Raw genomic sequence first — 26,018 nt, forward strand, 5'->3', positions numbered from 1 at the left:
GCAATAGCCTGTCCAAGCCTAGAGGCAATCAAATAAATCTACCAGATAAGCAGTACACGAAGTACAGCCAAGAGAAAATCATCCCTTTTTCTGACTTCGATTTCTCCCAGTATCTTTCCCTTCCCACACAGTCACTCTGACCCCATTAATTCTCTTGTGAGATGAAATTCTACTGGGATGTGGAGGTTTGCTTTCATATTATTCCTGTGACTGACTGGCAAGAGGTGGAGGTAAACTCTTCTGGTGTATGGTATAACCCACAAGTCAGGATACCTTCTGGTGAGACAGAAGGTCAAAGTTCACATCTCTGCAAAGGCATCAGGGGCCGTGAGCCAGTGTCCTTGAAAGCAGAAGCAAGTCTTAATGGGAGCAGTGACCTAACTTCAATAAATAGGACATGGCTATGGATCACCATCAGCCAGTTTCCTTCCCTATGCCCAGAGTGCCAGCCTTCCCTTGGCATTTCCTGCTTGTTGTTTTAGGTCATAGTCTAGTCTAATCACAGAATGGGTTAGGTTGGATGGGACCTTCTAAGATCATCCACTCCAACCTTCTTGCCATAGGACATCTTTCACTGGAGCAGGTTGCTCATCTTATCCATCCTTGAACACTTCCAGGGGCGAGACATCCATAACTTCTCAGGGCAACCTGTTCCAGTGTCTCACTACCCTCATCATAAAAGTTATCTTCCCCATGTCTGATCTAAACCTGTCCCCTCCCCAGGCATGCCAGTTTGCACCCAGCTTTGAGGTGGGGAACCCAGGGTTCCACCCTGCCCTTACCTAGAAAAATTCTTACCCGCTGCAGATCTACCATCCTCCCTTTCCTCCCTTGTCCCTGTGCATTTGGATGGTCCAGGGTTGTTCTCCTGGTTTTGAGAGGCCAGGCAGGCTGGGGAAACTGAGCTTCCCTGGCTGGGCAGAGGCACAGAGAGGAGGGGTCATTTTAAAGAGCACCCGAGCTCAGGCACCAGTCTCCTTTGCTCACTGTCACAGCAGAGCGTCACGCTGGAAATCACAATCTGGAACTTATCGAGTGGCCTCTGATCTTTCTCTGTCTTTTTTACCACTTTTCCTCTCTTTTTGTCTTCTCAATTTTCCAAGGAAGAGGCATTTTCACTGACAGCTTCTTGGACAGCTCTGGGACACCATTTTTCTGAGGAGGGTAAGGAGTTTTTAACTCCTCACTTTCATAGAGGTTAGAAGTAATATTTTAAAGGAGGGGGGAAGATTGATTGTTTGAATGCATTGTTTGGACCCCGAGTGTCTGTCAGCATGAGTTGTTCTTAAGATACATAATTTAGGTGAAAACAAACGGATGTAGAAAACCGTATCATCCAGGGTTTTCAGAGTTCAGCAACTTAGATTTATTGTAGGATTGTTTGATTTGTTTCACTGTTTTTGTATGTCCTGTCACTTACAAGTTTACACACTAAACACTCTGGTGATGCTTCTGCTGATGGATAAGTACTTTTTCAGATAAAAGCGTTGAAGAGTGAACATTTTTTCAAAGAGAGCTTATAAATATCACAGGTTTAAATAAGGTCTGCAATGACACAGTGAGGCAATAAACATTAAGTGCTGCATGTATTAAAGTTTTTAAGTTATGGGTCTCTAAAAATATTTAGAACCACAAATATGCCTGCCAAAAGAATATGCCCTTGCCAGTAATGAAGTTGAGGCTATTAATATGTGAAGCTGTAACTATGTGAGTAAGATACGAAAACATCCAGAAGTTTTTTTCTTTCATTCTTTGTCAACAAATATACATGGTGGTTGGGATAGCACAGGGTTTTTTGCGAAAAAAAAAGGTTGCTTTGAGCCACCAAAGTGTACTAAAACACCAGCTATACTTTTGATTGAACCTGTCTTAAAATGGCAAGCTGTTGGGAGGTTGCTATTCTGGGAGGTGACTCTTGATAGGTCTCAACAGATGCAGCTCCTGGAATGCAGCTGGAACGGGGGGAGCCGGGCAGCAGCTGACCCGGCACTGGCAGAGGGAGCTCTGGTGGATCGCAGCTCACGTCAGCGTGGCACAGGGCTGACACTGACACTAGTGGCACAGCACTGACACTGTCACTTGTGGCACTTGTGGCACAGGGCTGACACTGGCACTTCTGGCACACACGGCCTCGCTCGCCCACTTGGGCGCGTTGTCGTCACCTTGCAGCAGCAGCAGCAAGGAAAAATTCCTGGTGCTCGCAGGCAGCGACCATTCCTTTCTATAATTAAATTGCCATTTTGTTGTGTGCTTTGTGCCTAAGGAAAAACTGATGTGTTGGGATTTTTAGAATGAAATATTACTGGAGTTTTTTATAAAGTTATCTAAAATAATCCAGTCGTTCTGTTTTTTTCGCCAGGTAGCATTTCTTCATCATCAAGCACAAAGACCACAGAAAAAATTAGCTGGTATAGATGGTTTAAAAATGAAGGGATATATTGAACATAAATGCTGTATATTAATATATTTGAATTCTGATCTCCTCAATTCTCTTTGAACTGTGTTATTGAGAACCAGTGCTTGCCTTCAAGGTGTATTTGCATATACTTATTTGAAATAGCTCCTTTGAAAATTATTTAGTGGCTAATCTCACATTGCCTTTAACAAAAACTCATCTCTTCATTTCAGCAAGAACTGGAACTTGCCTAGAGGTAGTAAGTCTCATTCAAAGTATCTGTAATAACATAACTCCATGGGAGTAATTGCTAACCTTTGCACATAAAGAACTTGTTTCAAATAACACATTCTGCATTATATTTTTCTCAAATAAAAGTTGGAAAAATCCTAAATATAGGATTATAGGTTTCAAGTTACTGACATGGAAGAGCAAGCCAAGTGTGCTATGGGTAGAATTTATTTGTGAATTTGACATGGGACATAGAATATCATCATTCTAGAAAACAAAAAGTTATAAAAACTTGGAAAAAATGTGAAGCAGATACTGAATCTAAAGTCAAGATGACATATTAAAATTTACATTGTCTTTATGCCTTATCTTGTGGGTTTTTTAAAACTATTTGTCCCACTGTTCCTATTTTATGGTCAAATTCTGACCTTGACTATAAGTCTGTACTAGACCTGGAGTGTGGATGAACAAATTTTGGGGGCCCACATCTTTCTTGTGCTTCAGACTACTGAATTCATATCTAAATTCTGGCAGATTTAAATGCACTTTTAAAATATTTAAACTCTGACAAGCTCATTTAATGTTTAGGAAGATAACGTAAGTCTTTGAGTGTGACAATAGGGGAATGTTCTCTTTATGACTTCACTATTAAAAAAAAAGGAATTCTTTTTAGGTGTTATAAGTTCATTCTTCACAATTCGAGTATGCATTGTTATTAATAAGCAGCCACACTACAATCTAGGACTGTATAATAGTTCTTAAAAAGATAGATTATCTTGTCTGTTCTGGTTTTGTGGCATTTATATATATTGTGAAAGGTGGTATTGATCGCATAGTTACTCCACTATTACATTTTACAACAACAGTGCAGCTCTAAATGTTTTAATTTTATTTGTAGCAAGCTCTTGGCTGTAATACTTTATTGCAGTCATGGCCCCTAAGAAGAAGAATGTGAAGAAGAACAAAGCAGATATCAATGAAATGACTATCATTGTGGAAGATGGCCCCCTCAGTAAACTAAATGGCTTGAATGGACTCTTGGATGGAGGAAATGGTTTCAGCTGCATCTCCTCTGAAGTTTCTGACCCATCGTATAGTCCAAATCTCTTGGAAGGTCTAAGCAGAATGAGACAAGAAAATTTTCTTTGTGACTTGACTATCAGTACCAAAACCAAATCCTTCAATGTTCATAAGGTGGTGATGGCTTCCTGCAGTGACTACTTTCACAACATCTTAAAGAAGGATCCGTCCACTCAAAGAGTAGACCTCAATGATGTATCCCCACTGGGTCTGGCTACTGTTATCACTTATGCTTACACTGGAAAACTTACTCTCTCACTTTATACGATAGGTAGTATTATTTCTACTGCAATTTATCTACAGATTCACTCCCTTGTAAAGATGTGCTGTGATTTTCTAATCCAAGAAATCAGTGTTGAGAATTGTATGTACGTTGCCAATATTGCAGAAACATACGGACTGAAAACAACCAAGGAAGCAGCACATAAATTTATTCGAGACAACTTCATCGAGTTTTCAGAAACCGATCAGTTCTTAAAACTTACTTTTGATCAGATTAATGAACTTCTTGCAGATGATGACTTGCAGTTGCCTTCTGAAATTGTTGCATTCCAGATTGCGATAAAATGGCTGGAATTTGACCAAAAAAGAGTTAAGTTTGCTGCTGATCTCTTAAGTAACATCCGTTTTGGTACCATCTCAGCCCAAGACCTTGTCAGTTATGTTCAAACTGTTCCCAGAATGATGCAAGATGCAGACTGCCATAAGCTCCTAGTGGATGCCATGAACTACCACTTGCTTCCCTACCACCAGAATACACTGCAGTCCAGAAGAACGAGGATCCGTGGAGGTTTCAGAGTCTTAGTTACTGTTGGGGGACGCCCTGCTCTAACAGAAAAATCTCTTAGCAGAGACATCTTATACAGAGATCCTGAAAATGGATGGAGGAAGCTGACTGAAATGCCGTCTAAAAGTTTTAATCAGTGTGTGACAGTGATGGATGGATTTCTCTATGTGGCTGGTGGGGAAGACCAGAACGATGCCAGGAACCAAGCCAAGCATGCAGTCAGCAATTTCTGCAGGTAACTGGTTATTTATTTAAGAAGGATGGAAAGATCACTTGCACACAATGCAGATAGACCAAACTGGTTTGTGACATGCATCATGTGATTCTGTGATAAGACAATAGAGAGGGGACGGGGTTGGGGAGGTATGGCTACTATGCTATATTCAATTTTGAATGAACAGAAATATGGAACTGAAGTTACACAAAAACTTCACCATGGTTACACATGCAGAAAGAGAAGTGAAAACTTACTCCAAGTGGAGAAAATAAAAAGGAACATAAATAGGAATTTCAGGGGTGTTCTAGGGTACCATTAAAATGCACCAGATCAACAACTTTAAATTTCAAGAGTTTCTAATGCCTTGCAGAAAGTTCTGAGAAACACCTTTAAGGTATTATAATCTTGATTTCCTACACACCATTCATCATATTTTCAACAGCTTTTTTACTGCATTTAATATCCTTTATCTTCTTTCTTTATTGAGATTTTAGAAACAATGTCACAGTCTCTTGAAGGCTATATTTCTCTTCTGTATTGTACCCCAAATAATACCTCACTTCTGAAATCTTAGAGTTCCTAAGTATAGTCAGCTGAATATAGTCAGCTGAGGACTCCACTGGTGATAGTGAGGTCAGAAGAGTGCACAGGCTAACATGCAATAATCAGATTGGTGATACAAGTTTTTGAACAGCACAATCTAAAGCTTGACAGCACACAAGAGCTTGAAGCAAAGGCTGGAGGTGAGACAACGCAGTTTTTTATCTGCTAACACACTATGGACATGCAATGGTAATATACAGCTGCAGTCCTATCAGTGCTTTTCTGCTTCCAGAAGGCACTTCCAGATAACTTCAACCAACATGCAAGATTAATGAATAAGGGACTCATAGACTCGGTTTGGTTCAAAAAGACCTTTAAGATCAAGTCAACCTGTTAACCTAACATATGGCCAAATCCACCACTAAACCATCTCCCTAAGCACTGTATCTACATGTCTTTTAAATATCTCCGGGGATGGTGATATAATCACTTGCTTGAGCAGCCTTTTTCAATGTTTGGCCACTCTTTCAGTAAAGAAGTTAATAATATCCAATGTGTAAGATCCAATCTAAATCTTCCCTGTGGTAACTTCTGGCCATTTCATCTTGTTCTATCCCTTGTCACTTGTGAGAAGAGACTGACCCTTGCCTCATTACAACCTCCTTTCAGGTAGTTGTAGAGAATGATAAGCTATCATTCTCAGCCTCAGCCTCCTTTTCTCCAAGCTAAATAACCCCAGTTTCCTTGGCCACTCCTCATAAGACTTGTGCTCCAGACCCTTTACCACCTTTGTTGCCACCTTTTGGGCATATTCCAGCACTTAAAAGTCCTACTTGTAAGGGGCTCAAAACCGAACACAATATTTGAGGTGCAGCCTCAACCGGTGCTAAATATAGGGAGACAATAATTTCCCAGTCCTGCTGGCCACACAATTCCTGATGCAAGCCAGGATGCTTTTGGCCTTCTTGGCCACCTGGGCACACTGCTGGCTCACAGTCACCACCCAGCTATCAACCAACACTCCCAGGTCCTTTTCCTCTGAGCAGCTCTTCAGCCACTGTTGCCCAAGCCTGTAGTGTTGCATGGGGTTGTTGTGATCCAAGTGCAAGACCCAATGCTTGGCCTTGTTAAACCTCTTACAGCTGACCTGGACCATTGATCTAGCCTGTTGAGATCCCTCTGCAGAGCCTTTCCCTAGGTCATTTTTATTGTGTAATCTACTTTTTTTCAAAAATAGGTTTCATAAAGATTATGCTGTTGTTCTCCTGACTTCTGTCTTTAAGGTGTGCTTCACTGTCTCACAAAGAGCTGTGTGCTCAGTGCACACCTTGGTGATGGGGAAGAGGTGGGGGAATCCTTGGGATCCACCACTGGATGAGTTCTGCTCCCCGTTCCGCTGTTAACGTGGGGCATGCCAACTCACAGAATCACTGCAGTTGGAAGAGACCTCTAGAGGTCATCTTGTCCAATCCCCTGCTAAAGCAGGACTGCCTAGAGCACATCACACAGGATTGCATCCAGGTGGTTTTGGAATGTCTCCAGAGAAGGAGACTCCACCACCCCTCTGGACAGCCTGTTCCAGTGCCTTGCCACCCTCACAGTAAAGAAGATTTTCCCTCACGGCTACACTGATATTCCTGCTTTCCAGTTTGTGCCCATTGGCTCTTGTCCTAATGTCCTGAGAGTCTGGATCTATCCTCCTTACACTTGCTCTTTAGATATTAATAGACGTTGATAAGGTCTTCATTCAGTCTTCTCTTCTCCAGGCTAAACAATCCCAGCTCTCAACCTTTCCTTGTAACGGAGATGCTCCAGTCTCCCTATCATCTTTGTTGCTCTCTGCTGGACTCTCCTCAGTAGTTCTGTCTCTCTTGAACTGGGCAGCTCAGAACTGAACACAGTATTCCAGATACGGCCTCACTAGGGCAGAGTGCAGGGAGAAGATGACCTCCCTCAACCTACTGGCCACACTCTTCCTAATGCATCCCATGATACCATTGGCACTGTTGGTCAGAAGGACACAATGCTGGTTCATGGTTAATTTACTGGCCACCAGGACTCCAAGATCCTTCTCATCAGGGCTGCTTTCCAGCAGGTCAGCCCCAAACCTGTACTGATGTATGGGGTTGCTTCTTCCCAGCAGCACAAACAAATTTGCCCTTGTTGAACCTGATTAGGTTCTTTGCTCAGTTCTCCAGCCTGTCCATGTCATGCTGGATGGCAACACAGCCCTCTGGCATGTTGGCCACTCATCCCAGTTTTCTATCATCAGCAGACTTGCTGAGCATATACTGTCCCCTCATTTAGGTCACTGATGAATATGTTAAACAAAACTGGACCCTGGGGGACAGCGCTGGCTACAGGCCTCCAACTTCACCTCCCACCTTTGATCATGGCCCCCTAGGTTTGGTGACTCAATCAGCTCTCAGTCCACTTGTGTAATTCCCATCAGAATGTATGTGGACTTCTCATGTATGATTCTCTGGTGCCCTCAGCATGCAACAGGATAAATGTATGGGTCTCGTGACCTTCTCTCAGGTCCTTCAGGAGTCATGATTTGTTATTTCATATTTCAAAATCACTTATTTAAAATTCAAAGACAGAGAATATTATTTCAGATAGGTATATCATTAGAAAGCAGATATATTGTTTCCACATAATTCTTACTCCATATGAGTGGCAGGGAAAGAACACATATCATTTAAAAAGTGCCAAAAAGATGCAAATGTAATTCACCACATAACACTTCTAAAAACTCTCTGAGTAAATTTTGACATGTTTTCTGTAGGTGTAAATTGCAAAAAGCTTCTAAAATTTCTGTTGTATGTTGATAGTACCTCTTTACAATATTCTAATGAGGTTACTGCACAAAATCAAATCACAGAAGTCAGTTTTACTTCATTGAAGTAACACCAGGTCTGAGTGATCCAAGCACATTTTTTTTTTTCCAATCAAAAACTAAATATATTTGGAAAATTAATCCAGAATACCGGTTTCATTCCACGGGCTAAATAAGTGACTAAAATCTCAGCAGCTTTGCAGCTGCAGCAGCAGTGGGACAGGGACTGAGCTGTGGAATTGAGCAGAGCAGTATGTGAGACAGTTCCCCTCTTTTTTAATGCTTTCAGATACGATCCTCGTTTCAACACCTGGATTCACCTGGCGAGCATGAACCAGCGGCGCACCCACTTCAGCCTGAACGTGTTCAATGGCCTCCTCTATGCCGTGGGTGGTCGCAACCCCGAGGGCTCCCTCTCCTCCATTGAGTGCTACGTGCCTGCCACAAATCAGTGGCAGCCAAAGGCACCCCTGGAGGTGCCCAGGTGCTGCCATGCCAGTGCCGTGGTGGATGGTCAGATCCTGGTGACAGGAGGGTACATTAATAATGCTTACTCTCGCTCAGTGTGCGTGTACGACCCCAGCAAAGATAGCTGGCAGGATAAGTCCAGCCTCAGCACCCCAAGGGGCTGGCACTGTGCAGTGTCCCTGCTGGAGAGGGTCTATGTCATGGGTGGGTCTCAGCTGGGGGGGCGAGCTGAGAGGGTCGACGTTCTCCCCGTGGAGTGTTACAGTCCTTACACAGGGCAGTGGAGTTACGTGGCTCCACTCCAAACTGGAGTCAGCACTGCTGGTGCCTCCATCCTTAATGGGAAAATCTACTTAGTGGGTGGCTGGAATGAAATAGAGAAGAAATATAAGAAATGCATTCAGTGCTATAATCCGGACCTCAATGAGTGGACAGAGGAAGATGAGCTGCCTGAGGCCACTGTGGGCGTATCCTGTTGTACAATATCCATGCCCAACACCAAGACAAGAGAGTCCAGGGCCAGCTCAGTTTCTTCTGTCCCAGTCAGTATTTAAGTACAGGTCTAAGCATCAATAAGTACAAATGTTTACTGGCACAGCAGTATAATTAACCCTTTAAGTAGCATTTTTGTGCTTATATGGAAAAAATCGTTGGTTTTGCAGCAATTTTAACAGTGCAAACTGAGCACTTTTCATGATCTAATACAGGTGGCACAAAACAAAATATTAGGGATAAGATAGACTCTACTAGCAGGAAAAGAGAATTAAGCCATTACTGCAAAGGGAATTTAATTTTTTTCCTGACTTTGCCACTGATTTAGTGTTATCTGTGGCAAATGATTTCATTTCTTTGTGCCTTTGTTTCCTTACCTGTAAAATAGATATAAACTTGCTTCAGAAGATTGTTGTGGGGCTTTTTTAATATTGAGTTTTAAATGCTTTCAGAACTCAAAATGAAAGTCAGGTATTGCTAGTAATAAATCTCAGCATAGATCAGAAATGTGCCACATGGTCATAAAATTGGTCAGTTTTTTTCGTTTCTAAGCATATTCTATTTTGGAAAACAGGGAAAATAAACAAATAAATAAACCTCCACAATTCATAGCATATAGCATGTGCATCCTCCCCCTGTGGCAATTTCAAAAGTTTTGCTCCTTCAGAAGTTAGGAAGGTTCCCTACCTTATGCCATGAAACCCTTTCCTTTTCATATCAAATGCTGTGACATTTCAAGACCTGAATCCCCAGAATTACCTTACCTTCTGCAGACATTAGGGACAGCCCCAAGGCCTGCCTTGGGTACTAGGTTTTTCTCCTGATCTCCATGTGTACACCAAGATGCAACACCATGACCCATCCTCCTCCTCATGCCAGGGAGACTCTCTTGTCACTCCAGGTGGAAGGCATGAAGGCCAGTCAGTATTCCTCCAAGTAGGAATGCTTGTCCAGGTGATGTTCTTGTTCAAGAAGGTCCTCATCAGTGTGAGGAGACAGGAACTGCTGCAGCCAGGCCAAAATCTGGAAGCTGAGTTCATCCCAGGAGGCACCTCTTGGAGTGGAGAAGCACAGAGCATCCTTCCTATTCAGTAGTATTCCGACAAATTCCTGTCCCAGTGAGCAACAAAACAGAATCAAGACTGCAGGATCTGCCTGGAAGAGTAGAGTGTATGTGTGAAAAATGGTGAACCTTGGGAAAACTGGATAAAATCAGAGAGTTTCCTCAATAGTACTGAAGAAAAAACTTAACACCTTTCTTAGCATGTGTAGCTTCAACACTACCCCAAATGACCTTTTCCTGGGAATACCATTACTTCTTTTTTAAGCCTTCATTGCAGTGCTTTTTATTTTCTGAGGAGCTTTTATTCACATTTTTCCAAAGGCTAGACTAATGCTGTGCCTGTTGAAATCTGTGAGGTTTTCCCAGTGATCAGTCACTGGGACTCTAATCTTCACTGGGACTTCAGTCAGATTACCTTCCAATAACTTTTCTTCCTAATTTTATCATGCAGTGAGGGAATTAAGCATGAAACCAGATCCTATTCCCTTAACCAAAAGAATATATGGCCTATAATGTCCCCTGAGAAATAGATATCAAAGGCCTGCTGTCAGCACAAAATGTCTAGATCCTTCTGCAAAAAGGTAGAAGTTTACTCACCTTAACCAGTTCATAGTGGCTTCATGTGCAGTTTCTTCAGATTATCATTGACACCTCCAGCCTCTGGTGCCAATGAGAAGTCATGCTCTTAGGAATGTGTACAAAGCAGCCAAATTGCTATCTCATTTGCAAAAGGGAAATGCTATAAAATTGTCTGTAATGCAGATATTGTTGACACAAGCATTTTCAGGACGCATGCTCTGCTCTTTGTAGCTTAGTTGCACCTAAATATTGAGCAGCAGCATGAGCATGACACAGTATTAGAAATGAATTAATTCACTCTGTCAGTTGGGATTAAGCTCTATGGTATTCAGTTATGTTTTCCAGTTCTAATTTAGGATTGGTGTCTGCATCCTGACAATACAATTTTAAATCCCAAATTCTATCTTTCAGTGTTTCATGTTATTAGAATACGTTGCATTGCAATGACTTTTGGTCAGAGTAATGCTGTCTTATAATTTTGATAAATTTAATTTAGCACACCGTTATTATTTATCCTGTTTAATTCAAATCATTAAAAATTAAAATCCACAGTTACAGAACAAAACGTGGAATTCCATACCTGTTCAAGTCACCTAAAGCTTCTTATGGATGAGAGCAAAATTTCTTTTTTCCCAAAGTCATAACGATGTGTTCCATATAAAAGTTATTTAGGAAGCTCTTTGAAAAATCCATCTGCTCCAATTTTTTTTTTCTTTTGTTAAATTTTAATGCTATTAGATGAAGTTCCTTATCCACCCAGTACAATGAGGACAGTGGTCACAGCACCAAGCCTCCCTGAGTTTAAGAAGTGTTTGCATGACAGTCTCAGGCACAAGTGTGATTCTGGGGGTGCCCCACACAGGACAGAATTTGAACTTGGTAATCCTGAAGGGTCCCTTCCAACTCAGCATATTCTATGATTCTGTGATATCCAATTATAGTTGTATACATACTTGAGTTACTCAGTGTTCCTAGAGTACCCAAAAGATGGTATTTAGGAACTGAAGAAACAGTAATTTTGGCCTCAGAGGGACATTGGATGAAATTGTATCATACACAAGTTTCTCATTTTCCCTTTTGGAACGGAGTTAAAAAATTCTGTGAGTAGTCAGGTGCTGCTGCAAGATTTCCTCTTTTGTGAGTCAACACTTCCTATAGGCCAACAACCATCTTCTGTTTTTGAGTAGAAAGGTATTTGTGAATGATGGGCTAAGTGCAATGAAACTACTCTCTTACTACTTAAAGGGTTAAAAACTTTGGGGGCCAAATCCTTTTCATCTTACAAAGAAGTTCCATTGACTTTGCTGAGACTACTGAGTAAGATGCACAGGATTTCAAACTCCTGTCCAAATTCTGGCAGAATAGTGGATACAGATGCCTGCCAAAATAATCATACAAAGAAGGAAGACCTCTGCTTCTCAGCCACCCCTGCCCTTGGCCACAACAAATGCATGAAGATGTGTCCCAGGGCAGGAGCCAAGTACCACTGGCCATGGGATTCTTCTGTAGCACAAATTAGGTATGTACCTCAGGCCAAAAATCTTAGGTAGATTAGCAAATGGAATTGTTATGAGTATAGCACTTCAGAGTAGCTGTATTATTCGTGTTATTTTCTCTAAGCATCTGTTTAGGTGTCAGCTGCACATTGAGCCAGGATTTGACCCTTAATATGTGACGATATCAGCTGAACTTGATATTATTTGGATCATACAAAGGTACTGAGCTATTTGTGACATTTCTATGTACAAACTTGTTTTGTTACAACTGTGAAAAATAGTTTGTATGTTGTGTCTTATGGTACAGTGTTCTTTCATTGTCCACTACCATGTTTTCAGTCTCCAGATGTCTAATAACATCTCAGTAGAACTTGAAATATTGCGTATCCAAAAAAGGAACTTTAAAATGTGGTTTAGGAAGTGCTCTAAAAGTAGAGCTGAGAGCCTACAACTGTGTGATATGCAGACTGTTAAAACACGACAGAGATCTTCTTTAATGCTATATTAATAGAAAGGAAAAAATCATATATGCTGTGATCTCCAAAATTCCTTATGCCTGTGCATTTTATAGTGGACAACATCTGTGCTTCCAAAGTATTCAAATTTGAAAATAAGCTTTGTTCAGTCTGTGAGTGAAACAGTTTGAAAGTGTTTTGTTTTCTTTTTTATTCATACTTGTGTAGGTGCATGGGAGAGTACGTTACAAGGTTGTGAGGGAGGAACTTACTGTTGAAAACTTCTGCTGAAAGGAAGATTTTGTGCTTAGTTCTTAATAAGGATGAGATCATGTTCATTTAGTATCTTCCTGAAGTTAACCCACAGGATTGTCTGTGGATCAGCCAAAAGTGCAGTAAGCTTAAGTGCCAATTTCTAGCTGGTCAAAGAGGGAAGCAGACAAAATTAGCATCAACCAAAGCTATGAGGTGTTGAAAACTGCTTTGTGTTGAGATTTTAAAGTAGCAGTTCTTGCACAAAGAAGGACATGATGAATGAAATGACTGAATAAAACTATGCTTTATGTTGTCCTGAAACCTAGATTAGTTGATCCTACAGTTTTAACTTTCTCCAAACCCATGCTGGATTTAGAGGGAGTTTTTCACTGGTAACAGCTGGGTTTGGTAATTTTAGTTACAAACACAACAGTCAAACAAATAGTTGCAGAAGCATGCTTACTTTATTGAATTCAGAGCAAGTTCTACTGTATACAGTTATTCTCATGTGTTTATGTTTGGAAAATAAAAATACAAGAACTAAATTCCTAGGTAGACAATGCTCAATGAAAGCCAACACTGAGGTATTAGACTGCTCCTCAATATTGCTGCTCAACTGCCCACTTACCATGCAGGAGCTTGAAATGTTTAGAGGCTCAGCTTCTCTGTAAGGATTTTTTCACTTTGGATGGCTGCTCAAAAAAAAAACCTCTGCTCCAAGGGTGTTTGTGCAACACACAGGATAGGAGGTCCAAGAAACTGCAGTCAGTCGAAACAGGAAGATGTAGCCCTGTAGCACAGTCAGTAGACTAGGATTTTTTTCCCATTCCCAACAGTGTTTGATAAATACATGCTGGAGGGAATTACCTATTTCAACACACACCTTTCTGTAGGCAGCCTTTCTTTATGTTCTCTAACTGAGGTGGCCCAGCCTTTCTTATGAAAAGCAAGACCCAATTTTCAGTTGCCAGTATCTTAAATTCTCAGTTCAACTGAATATTGAATCCACTTTAACCTGGTTTAGCCAAGCTGGGAAATCTTTTTCAAATTCTAAAGCTTGGAGAAGGCAGATTGGAGAAGGCAGTTGAAGCCAATAAATAGTACCACTATAGTCTTCTGAATTTTTTGCAATGAATCTTCTCATCCTTTTTTTAAATATCAACTTTCTGTAAGTAATAAAAAACATTGTGATGCATAGATTTAGACTTCTACTCCTCCATGCCCCTTTTATTTTCTCATTCTTGTCCACAACTGAGTGACTCATAGGGCACCAAAGAAGATGCACAGATGTAAACAATATATAAAAGTTCACCTGTGAATCTAATTTTAAAAATCTCATCACTGGTGGCCACCATACAGGAAAAGGACATATTCTTCAATGCCTGCCAAAAAAAAAAAAAAAAAAAAAAAAAAAAAAAAAGGAATGAAAAATCAGTTGCTGGTGCTCATTTGCAAGTGCTATGATCCTAGAAGTTCCCTAAAGATTAAAAGAAAATACATACAATTCTTATAGTTATATGAGAGATTCAGTTTATACCAGATGAGTTTTGCCAAGCAAGAAGACTTGTACAAATTCATTATTGTCTCAATGAAAATTAAATTTTCAGTAAAAATATAGTCAATTAGTAAACTTCAGAGAAATACATAGTCAATTTCTGTTGGTAAGAATGGGAACATACACCTTTAGATACACTGGATTTGTTGCTGCCTTGGCAGTTTTTTTGTCAACAAGAAAAATTAAAAATATAACTTACTTGAGTAAAGCATTTCCCTGGCTTATAAGTGTTAGACATGTTGCTTATACATAAAGGTTTTCTAACATACACTCACTATAAGGATGGACTGTGATAACAAAGGGGAACACATTTCAACATAAAAAAATCTGCAAGTATAATGTCAGAATGTTACTACATATAAATCTAAAAAATGAGTGCAGCACAGTTGTAGTTAAGAGGAATAACAACACACTGGTATTTTTCATTGTATGCTTTAAATAAAACTGTTGACACATGGTGCAAACATTCTTACTGTAAAATCAGTTGGAAACTGCAAAAATCTCTTTCCAGTGAATGCCTGTTTGCAGTTGAAATATGCTTTGTTTTCTGAGCCCTGTGCTGATCCTTCCTTTCATATCAGTGAACTGGAATGTTTGTTACACCCAGGCTGTCAAATCACCTTCACAATAAGCTACAGCGTGTGACACTGGAGCCACTTTTATCTTTTGCATTATATTACCCGGACAACAACTTGCTTTTTGACAATGAATTCCACACTCATTTGTTGTAATCAAAATGCTTAATGAGAAATGATGATGGATCACATGTCTGATCAGCAATTGTGAACATGTTTTCATTTGGATTGTATAAGCAACAGTGTTGGAAATAAAAACATCAAAAAATCAAGGAAAAAAGGAAGACTGAATTCTGAAGACCAATTTAGTAGTGCCACAGATGAGAGGGTCTGGTGTGCCAAACACTGTTTTCTGTGTTTTGAAACCAAGAGCTTGGTTCAAAGTGTGATTTGGCATTAGGCAGATGTCATGATTTGAGGTTACCCAGCCTGTGGCTGTGCAGAAATCATGACTTTGTGTTCCTAGGATTCCATAATACACAAGGACACAGAGGCTTTGTCCTCCACACTTCTCTGCTTTATTACAAGTTACCAGAAAGACCACAAAAATCACCTCCAGCAAGTATGCAACTACAAAAATCACCACTAGTAAATATGCCTATGGTGGAAAAAGCTAATGTGAAGTTTAATAAAGTGAATAAGAATGAATAAATATCAAGCTATTACAAATTATTATCAGGAGCCAGTAATAGAGTATCAGCTGATAGCACGATGTCAATCAATAATAGCATCAAGAAACATGGTAGTACAACCAATGACAGTAATACCCAAGTAGGTAAATACTATTACAGATTACTACAGCTTACTGTGGAGCTGTATTAGTGAAGCTTATTAGTGAAGCAACCTGATCAACAATAATTTAACAGGAGATATACTTATGACAGAATATGTATATGAGTATATGTAATTTTTACATGAAGGGAATCAGTTTTCAGAATTATCCAAAACATCTCAGAAGGGAGGAAGAAACCAGTTCTGCGGGCGGGACACCTCACCATCCCCAAAAGACAGGAGGACTGACCCAAGCAGTAAGATAACAGGGTCTCCCTTCAAAGCAGATCCTTGTCACAAAGCCTGGAGTCAGATGGGCATCCCCACTGAGAATCAGTCCAAGAGCTCATAGAAAATTCATAGGGCATTCAACCAGGAAGTTCTCAGAAACACTTCACGTCGAATAAAAATTAAGTCCCCTTTATAACAGAGAGGAATAAAAGAGTGTAGGACATTATACTTCCAGCAGCCAGTAGATGGTGTTAATTTCTATTTTTCACTTGTAAGAGCCAACAGATGATACTGGTTTTTGTTCTTTCAGACCAATTTATTTTTATAGGATGTCTGACACCTTCTCAGATGATAAGTTGTGGTTACAGTCCATTTTTTTGTGCTTATCAGTGGTACCTCAGGATGTCTCTGTTTTCTAGGTACTCTGATCTCACTTTCCAAAGATGTGCCTAGTCCCTGGGCTCACAGTCCCAGACTGGCAGGCCTTTCACTATCAATATTTTTCAGCAGCCAATTTCTTCTCTTCAGTAATTTTCGCCCTCTAACCAGGCTGCCTTTATGGCTGTTCAGAGCCAGGTAAGCCAAGTAGCTGGTGTGGAAAGAATAATGTTCAGTAATGTTAAAGTGAGGAATAAAAAAGTAAACAATCATGGATATCAGTGCTGGGAGCTGAAGAAGAGCAGATCAAAATTCAGAGCTGATTTTGAGGAGTCAAGCCATGAATCTGTGTGATAAAAACTGCCCAAAAGACAAATTTACAGTTATACTATGATATACAAGAAAAAACATAAGCAAGTCCTGACAAATGAATTGTTTGCCAGCATGGAAAAAAAACCCAAACATGGATTGAAGTAAAATTTAGCTGGATCCTTTATTTTGTGTAATGTTTTCCTTGTTACTTAAGGGTCTAGAAAACTTGGGTTGTTTGTTTGTTTGATTGATTGATTGTTTTTGTTCTGGATATACATTTCAGAGCTTATTATGGTCATATTTTCCTTCATGAAGGGTTGAAAATTATGCATGAAATATTCACTTAGTGAAAGCCAGTTTTACCCTGAATTATCCATAGGTTAGCTGTAGGTCCTGCACAGATTTATGGTATTCATTATACCAACTTAAACCCATCATGTAGAAGCCAATATAAATTGGTCTGTTTCTTCATTTTTGTGAAATACTGATCAGGTAAATGTTATTCAAGCCTATGGCTATGTATTCTTTTTTTCATGTGAAGAACAACATGTATTCCTTAAGTTGAACCCTCACTTAGCAACATGAGAACACCCAGTAAGATCAGGAAGGTCACAACTTTGCTGAAGTTAATTAGAAACAGCCAAACTGAGTGGGCTTTTTATTAGTGTTGCTGTTTATGTAAGGGATTATTCTGAGCCAAACAGTGAATTTATTCAAGTTGCTTATCTAAACAAAAAATTCAGAATAAAAATCTCGTGGTCTGTAACTCGTGTTCCTCGCTTCAGCCGGCTACAGACCAAATCACAGCTTCCCACTCCATGTCCTGTTGTGCCACCTCCTAACTGGAGCGCCGACCCTGTAGTACGGGGAACATCTCTGATAAGGCAACGCTCCCAATAGCTGCTCAGATAACCGGGAATGCCGTGGTGCTTTCCTGAAGGCAGCAAAACTTGACTTTCTCAGCCTCGACTACTGTCAACTGAGCCCTTAAATTTCTCGCCTTTTGTCAAGGGTAGAGTGAAATTAAATTCAAATTTAAATTTAAATCCGGCGCCTGATCCTGACTCCTTCCCGAGTGGAGCATCACTCACGCAGGGTCTTTTGAAGGATTTGCTCTGCTGAGTTGTTTCGGGAAGGAGACGCTGGAGGGCACCAGCAGGACGGAGCTGGCAGTGCCGGGGCGGGCAAGAGGGAGCGGGGGGTGCCCTGGTGAAGCAGCCGGAGTGGAAGCTTTCCTCCCGGCGTGGGCAAGGAGAGAGGCGCTTGCCAGAGAAAAACTGGGAGCACTAAGGGGGGACTGGCAGAGGGAAAGCCATAAAACACTTACTGCAGCCAGCAATGCTGGTGGTGTGGGGAAAGGGGAGAAAGAGGAGGAGAACGTCAAAGGCAATGGTCACATCATGTAAAAACACATATTTCAACAGTGGCCTTGCCCTTTGTCATGTGTCCACCTACTGCCTGCAAATGTTTTGGGAGCAAAGACTATCACTCTGGAGGATCCTGACAGCCTCATGCAATGTCCTGAAAAATACAGGGTGTCATTCACCAAAGATGAGCTGAGAAAGTCTTATTTGTTACCGTACATAGCAGCACATGAGGTCTGACAACATTTTCATCAGGAGGAAGCTTCTCAGGTCCAGGATAAATCTCTGGTCACCATGAGAGAGCATCAATCCTGCAGTCGCTGTGAGAGACACTCAGCCTTGCCTGTGGAGGACACACATCTTTTGTGCTCACATAAGAACTTTGTTTGCATGTTCCAGATGTGTGATCTCACCACCAACCTATTTGGAAGTGTGTCAGTCCCCTCTGTCAGAGCTGTTCCAGTTTTAATAAATAATTTAGTATTCAGCATTCTTGGAGAGAGAGGGTAAATAGATTTCTTCTCTGCCTCCCAAGACAGGGCCCTGAAAGATGGTATCTTGTCTCAGGACAAGTTTTTCCAAGAATATGTTTTGCTTTCATCCCAGTGCAGCATGAATGCATTTTTGAAACTGCTGGTTTGGCAGATGGGAAAAACAGTTCTTTCCCATGTTGCTGGGAGAATGGTGCAAAAACCAGATTCCTGGCCCAGCTGCTGCCCTGAAGCTGTTACACTGGTCACTTGCATACACTTGAGAGTTCAGGCAGTGAATTATAGCTTGCTGTTATAGGAATGTTCTGCTTTCCATGAGATCACGCTCACTGGAACAATAGCAAATGCACTGAAGCAGCCAATGAGGCCGTCGGTGACATTTCAGGGTCTCTTTGCTTCATTGCTGGTGTCAAACAAGTTCTGGAAAAAGGACACCTTGGCCACATTGTCAGAAGTAACAGATCAGATAAGCTCTTCTGAAGGAGATAGAGGTGAACAGCAAAGCACTTTGACTCCAAAGGAATATTAGCAAAAAACAAGAAAAAAAAAGTAAGTGGAGATCCTAAACCACTTATTAAAACCCAATGTAGAGCTCTCCTGTGGTGTTATATGAGTATTAATAACACTCAAAGCTTTTAGCATCAACTTGAATACTTTATCAAAACACCCTTTGAAACAAAAGATATGCTTATTTCTGGACTGAAATTGTTGCAGTGAGTCACAGAAAAGAGACTACCTAGTTCACCCAGAAGAAGCTGTGAAGGAAGATATATGAGTTTGGCTCACAGTACCAGAAGCTGCATCCAGTTATATAAGAAAGAAGTGTTCAAAGAATTCCCATATGATCATATCTCTTTGGGAGGGCAGACCACTTTAAAAAGGGACAGATTAGTCATGGAAAAGGATTTGGGTTTCCTCTGGGTTGTAAATGCCAGCCACATATCTCAGGCTTCTGAAATACTTCAAATGTCACCAACATTTAGGCAACTTAATCCAGCCACTCGTCTCCCCTGTGGCACTGACCACCAACAGCAAGCATATTTTTATACTTACGTGTAAACACATTATTTTAAGGGCCTCCACCTCAAACTGAATTCCACTTTAGATATTACCCATCTTTCTCTACACTTGAAGATTTCATTGGCTTGCAGTTTTCTTCTGAGGCCTTTGTGTTTAATTGTAGAAGCTCAGAAGTGTTCATGTTCTTAAGCCTTAGCAGGCTGGTGCAGAGCAAATACATGTGCATGCAGGTAAGTCAGCATTTAGAGACTGCTTTTGATCTTTCCTAAGTATGGAGACAAAAAATAACTGGATAGTTATGGGTGAAGTAAGAAGGAATGTATGTGAGAGCACTGGGAAAGCAATAGTGAGGACCAAGGAAATGGTTGGTATTGATAACTGAGGACATGAATGGACATAGTCAGACTGGAAAATGCTGAAGAATGAGTATTGTGAGTATTCATTTATATCATGAGCAGAAGGTCTGTGCTCCCTCAGCAAGAGGATGGCAACAAGAATGTCACATGTGCCGTGAATCCATGATGTGCCATGCTGTGCCATCAGGAAGGTGAAGATTCCCAGAAAGAGGAATCCTGGTCCACAGAGAGCAACTTTGGCAGAGATTTACAGAGAATGAAGATTTTGAGGATGAAATGATCTGACATTCACTGTTCATCATTCAGTGTTGGACTGTGAACCAAATTCTGGACAGCATCAACTTGGGGGTGATTGTTCCAGTTCACTTGTTTTGAAGCTTTTCTCCAGGCCTACATGACTTGTTTTTGGTTTTCCTGGAACAAAATACAAACAAAACCTGCCTGCCCCTCAGACTGCTCTGCTGCTGAGTCACTGACCCACTCCAGGGCTTTGAGCAAGCAACAAGCTCCTTTGCTATCTCAGTTGTGCCTTCTGAAAAACAGGGTAATGAGTTATACTTTTCTGATAATGAAGAAGTGAACACAAATGGAATTGTTCCCAGAAAGCAAATTGCTAAATAAATATGCATTAACAGGTTACCCAAAGATAAGGATATGCTTGTGGGAGCAACTGTATTTTCACTAAGGCCAGGCTTGAATAATGCCTTATGGAACCCTGAGAGTCACCGTGACAAAGCACAAATTGTTACCACGGTTATTAAGGTGATGGTGACTGTTTTCATTCAACAATACTGCAGGGATTAGCAGAAGATCTGGCCCTCTCTGGGTTCTTGTTTTGTCCTGTTGCTGTTCTCTGTGGCTGCCACTCCTGCAGGTCTGGCTTGATCCAGCTTCTCCATCTCCTTCCACAGACAACCAAGTGACTGAGTTTAACCAGCCAACTTTTTGTGGGGAGTATATTTGAGAGACACAGTCATAACAACTCCTAGTTCCTGCACTTTAGAAGGAATACCACCAACATTTATGTATACAGTAAGCCAGTAGGGCAATGTATTCTTATTTATTTACTCCCATTACCATAAATTTTACAGACTCGAGCTTGCGGACTAACAGTTTTTCTGTGCACAACAAAGAAATGCTTTGACCCAAGGGACTTGGAGCCATCAGGTAGAAAGCAAAAGCAATCAGAGACAATTGGCCTTAGCCAGCAGTCTCAGCAAAGCAGCCACTCAGCCATCACCAGGACTTCAGCAGGCCTGAGGACTTTGAGAGAAAAGAATGAGGTAGTTTTTAGGTATTTATTACACCTTTTTCAGAGAAGAGTGGCTGCTGGGAAAACCACCAAAAGTGCTTGTTTGAAAATCACCAAGTTGGAAATGGAAATTTCCATCATAAGCTGATCAGAGATAGGGCTTGACCTTTAGATGCCAAAAGGGTTATTGCAGAAGTTGTTGTATCTTAGTAGTCAAAGCACACAGAGCTGTGGTGAGTTCATGGGAATAAGTAATTAATATTGTGTGCAGTTAATCTGGTGAATACTTGTTTATTTTGAACTAGTATCTTATTTTCTTTCAATTTTCTTTCACCCAACACAATAACCCTGACAGCTCTCCTGACACTCAATCTCTGTATCGTTTTCTCCTCAACTCAGCAGTACACTCATCTTCTCATGTCATGTAAAGTTAGGTGAAGGGCAGGGTGAGCTCTTTCTCCTTTCCAAAAAGGGGCATGTGCTGTCTGCCAGCCTGATACTCGTAGGGACTGGCCCTATACACTACTGGTGAACACACACTTCAGCCTTTGTCTCATTAAGTTCTCAGTCTTATATACAGCAGGTCTTCAGAACTTGTGTAGAAAATTCCCCTACTCCCCTATTCTTCATCCCGGTCCATCATCCTAACTAAGCAGTAAAGAGAGAGCACTCTTAGTCCTTGTGTCACCCCATTCCAAAATAGACATCTAAATCAGGTCAGTGGAATAATGATTTAAAGTGCCAACTGTAAAGACAACCTAAGGTGACTATACCATATTATGACATTGATACTACAGAACTCTAAATTTAGGTGAAATGAATCCTACCCTAATGCCTTTGAGCTGTGTGTCACACTACTGCATGATATTAGAATGGCAGTTGGTTTAAGGGGTGTTTTAGAGTGGGACAGTTGGATGGAAGTTGTGATCACCCTTGTCTTCCTTCATCTGGATGCTAGGCTGAAAAATCAGAAAGTATTGGGGAGGAGAAAGAAATTCAAAATATAATTGCACAGATTTCCATAGAGGAAGATGCTACATTCAATCAATAAATTATTTTTGTGTGAAGCAATCTGTTCAGGATCACATGGTAGATCCTCATAGACCAGGTTTAAATATTTAAGGTCTGATCTTCCACCTGATAAACTGCACAAAGCTTCACCCAATAGTTCCTGCATAAAATTCACAGATGCTCATCAAAGAAGAAAGCACATGGAAAAAGAATGCAAATCTCAAATTGAGACAAACTTGTATTTTGAAAAAAATAAATGCAGAAAATTACATTTATCCCCTTAGTAGCTTTTTAAAAAATGAACTTCTATACAGCAAGTTTTTCAGTCTTCAGGGCATTCTCTGACACTTCTTGAGCTCTCTCCACCTGCTCAGCAGCCCCTGTGTGTGTGTGAGTGTCTAGAGCAAGGCACTCCACTGCTGGTGTCACCATTTTCCCAGCAGTTAAAACCACCACACATTGTTTGACAGCAAGTACGAACAAGCTGACCTATTCTGCAGAAGTGGTTACTTCACTTACCTTTTTGTCTTTTGAGGGAATTAATGTATATTTTTCCAGTCACAGGTAAAAAAAACAGGTGATGAAAGAAAAAAAGTTGAAAGAGAAGTCATACAAAACATACGGGTTCCAACAAGATGAGCAAATTTAGTTGTTCCGTGTTGAAAAACCAAAAAAAAAAAAAAAAAAATAGCCACTAACTTGTAATGGACCTTGAAAGACTTTCTTGCATGCCCCCCTTTTGAGGACAGCCTGAATTTACACTCATCTCTTTGTCCAAGCCTGCAGCTAACCTGCCAAATCCCCACTAAGGGGAAGATGCAGAAGTGCTCCACAACTCTGAACACCCACACAAAAACACCTTCATTTTGGAAAGATGCCCTGAAACACACAGTTTTACAAGAATTGCTTACCACTTGTGAGATCCCAGGTCAGCTGAGGTGGGGACACCTCCCAGCATCTCCTACATGCCACTTCTCATTCCCAGCCCTGGTTGCCACATGCCGCAGTTTTGGTGACCTCTTGGTCCTCACGTGCTCACTGTCCCTGCAAGAGGGAAGTGAGGATCAGAAAGATTTCACCAAGACTCACAACTTCCTGGTGGAATTGGGAGATAATGGCCACTCTCAGGCTCAGCCATCTCTTTCTACCTCCCCCTGTGAGGAATTGCAAGCCCCCAGACCCAGCAGAACGGACAGACCACCTTGCATCCTCCTCCCAATCCCCCACAGAGGCAGCTCCTGTCACCCCTTCCAGGTCAGCCTCCTGTGTCCATGCAGCTGGGTGGAAAACCACATCACAACTCCAAACCAGACTACACCTTGTGCTTTGCTTCCTGTTGGCTGAATTTTCAGCCAGATCAATTCCTTTGTCATTCAAACCAGGTTTGTGCAAAGGTAAAGGAGAGGGTAGGAATGAGCAGGTGAGGGAGGTGGGACTACATCTTAGAGCACAAATTCTGGGTAATGTCAGCTTAAAAATATGATTCCTACCCCTGAACCAACTTCTCAGCCCTAGCACAGTGATCCTTCTCATCCTGTTCTCCATGAATGTGGAAGGCACATGACTGTTTATGTAACTGAGTTGCAAAAGTCATACAATTTGCAAGTATCAGCGACTGTTATGAACTGGAATGCAAGCTGAAAATTCCAGGAGAGGAGGCTCTGAAAGTTCTCACTTCATCATTTTGTTTTTGAAAAGCCAACCAAAGCAGTCAGCTGCCTGCATCCCATGGGACTTCCCCAGGCAGTCTCTGGGGCACACAGGTTACTCCGCTCTGGGACTGGCAGGCACAGAGCATGATGAAGGATCCAGGCTCAGGGACTGGCCTCTCCAGATCCAAGCACAAACCTGCCAAGGCTTCTCACAAAGCTGGCTGTCTCATGCTTTCCAGTCTTCCAGATCTGCTGCAGAAAGGCTGTACTGACAGCTCAGAGGCAGCCAGCATGGCACAGCTGTGTCCTGCCCACCACCCCACCCCAGCAGCCAAGTGATCTGACACATTCTAGGAGGACCCCTCTGGTTTGAAGCATTGGTCAAAACCAGTGTGTGCCTCTGAAATGTTCCCAATGCATCTACAGTTCCTCAGGAAAGATCAATTGTTCAGCAAAGTCCCCCAGCTGCATCCCGCTGAGCCTCAGCCCAGTGGCCAGGTTCATGGAGCAGCTCTGTTCATGGAGCTGCCCAGGGAGGCGGTGGATTCTCTGTCCCGGGAAGTTTTTAAGAAGAGACTGGATGTGGCACTCAGTGCCATGGTCTGGTAACCACAGCAGTAATGGATTAAAGGCTGGACTCGATGATCTCAGAGGTCCTTTCCAACCTGGATGATTGTGTGATTCTGTGGAGGGATGAAAGAGAGAAGGCAACCTTCAGTCATTCTCCAGCACCAGAGGGCCACACTGCCAAAGAAGCATCTTCTAACTGGCCCACAGAAAAAACAATCAAACAAAACCCCAAACAAACAAAAAAACACAAAAACCAACCAACCAACCAAAAAAAGGTGCATTCCTTATGTTGTGTTAGAAAAGCATTCAATTTAATAAAAAAAAGACTTTGTCCAATGTCTTTGGTACAGCTTCTGCTCAGCCTGGTGAAGATGCATCAGCTTTCTTCTGCTGATAGCATAGCAGACTTGTGCAATAGCAGTCTGTCCCAGGGCCATGTCCCTCTAAGTGTTTCATGCTCAGTGTATCATGCAAATACAAAGTTATTGGTTTGCTAGCAACTTTGCTCATGTGAAATGGGGCCAACAGAAGATGACTTGACAGAAACCATAGGGAAGTTCACATTACAGAAGGGCACACGGTACATGAGACACACCATAGCCTGGGACCAGGGGCCTTCAGCAAATCTAGAATTTGGTTTGGGTTATAAGGGACCTTAAAGATCATTTAGTTCCAACGCTCCTGCATGGGCAGAGATACCTCTCACTAGACCAGGTTGCTCAAAGCCCCATCCAGCCTGGTCTTGAACACCTCTAGGGAGTGGGCATCCACAACCTCCCTGGGCAACTTGTGCCAGTGTCTCACCACCCCCCCAGTAAGTAAAGATTTTCTTCCTAATATATAATCTAAATTTGGCCTCCTGTTGAGCTTCTCATCAACCAGCTCCCTCAAGTCCTTCTCCTCAAGGTCTGCTCTCAATTCATTCTCTGCCCACCCTGTATTTGTGCTGGGGATTGCCCTGATGCAGGTGCAGGACCTTGCAGGTCCTTCCTGAGACTGGCATGGGCCAACCTTATGTTACAAACAAATTATGTTTTCAAATTTAAATGAAATTACACTGATTTTTTAATTTAGGTTTGGTTTTTTGGGGGAGGGGGGGACTGCTATTACATGAATAACAGTATACAGAGCTTTTTGTTCCATTATTTTAATTATGCTTCAAGTTGGTAGTGACTAACTTGAAAAACTCTCATTTCCTCCTCTGCAAAATGCATTATTTGGGATGTATCAGACCATGACACATGTAAAAGGCACCTCCACGTGTCTCACTCATGCCATGGGCAGGAGAGACCCAGACAAGGTGCTCTCCCCCTAAGAGGGCTCCAGGACCAGCCTGGCCCTGTGCTGGTGAACTCATGGGAAATGCTGCTGCTGCACTATGTGTTCACCACAAATACTTTGAAGGCTGCTGCCTCCTCTGGCTCTACACCCTGTTCTCCCCACAAGTATAAATCCATTTTGAAAAGAAAGTCACCTGAGTTTAATTCCTGAAACTATTTTTTTCTCCTGAAACTGTTGTGCAAGCTGTGTTCCCTGGAAGCACCAAATTTCTGTTTACATCTGCATTCTTCACTAGAAGA

General features: G+C 41.6%; 1 protein-coding gene and 1 long non-coding RNA gene across 2 annotated transcripts; one reads left to right on the forward strand and one right to left on the reverse strand.

Moving 5' to 3' along the window:
• The first annotated feature begins 955 nt into the window (after positions 1-955).
• KLHL31 (kelch like family member 31) lies at positions 956-17,488 on the forward strand. The gene is made up of 3 exons (XM_071741723.1): positions 956-1,164; positions 3,525-4,728; positions 8,382-17,488. Exons 2-3 carry the CDS (start codon positions 3,557-3,559, stop codon positions 9,112-9,114), a joined length of 1,905 nt encoding a protein of 634 aa, XP_071597824.1. The 5' UTR covers positions 956-1,164; positions 3,525-3,556; the 3' UTR covers positions 9,115-17,488.
• Positions 17,489-20,973: 3,485 nt separating this feature from the next.
• On the reverse strand, positions 20,974-23,525 carry LOC139795128 (uncharacterized). Its single transcript, XR_011725391.1, has 2 exons — positions 23,418-23,525; positions 20,974-23,260 (listed from the first exon to the last, which is right to left on the reverse strand). It is a non-coding gene; the product is annotated as an uncharacterized lncRNA (long non-coding RNA).
• Between the last annotated feature and the right edge of the window lie 2,493 nt (positions 23,526-26,018).

Source organism: Heliangelus exortis, chromosome 3, assembly GCF_036169615.1.
Source record: "Heliangelus exortis chromosome 3, bHelExo1.hap1, whole genome shotgun sequence".
Classification (NCBI taxonomy): domain Eukaryota; kingdom Metazoa; phylum Chordata; class Aves; order Apodiformes; family Trochilidae; genus Heliangelus; species Heliangelus exortis.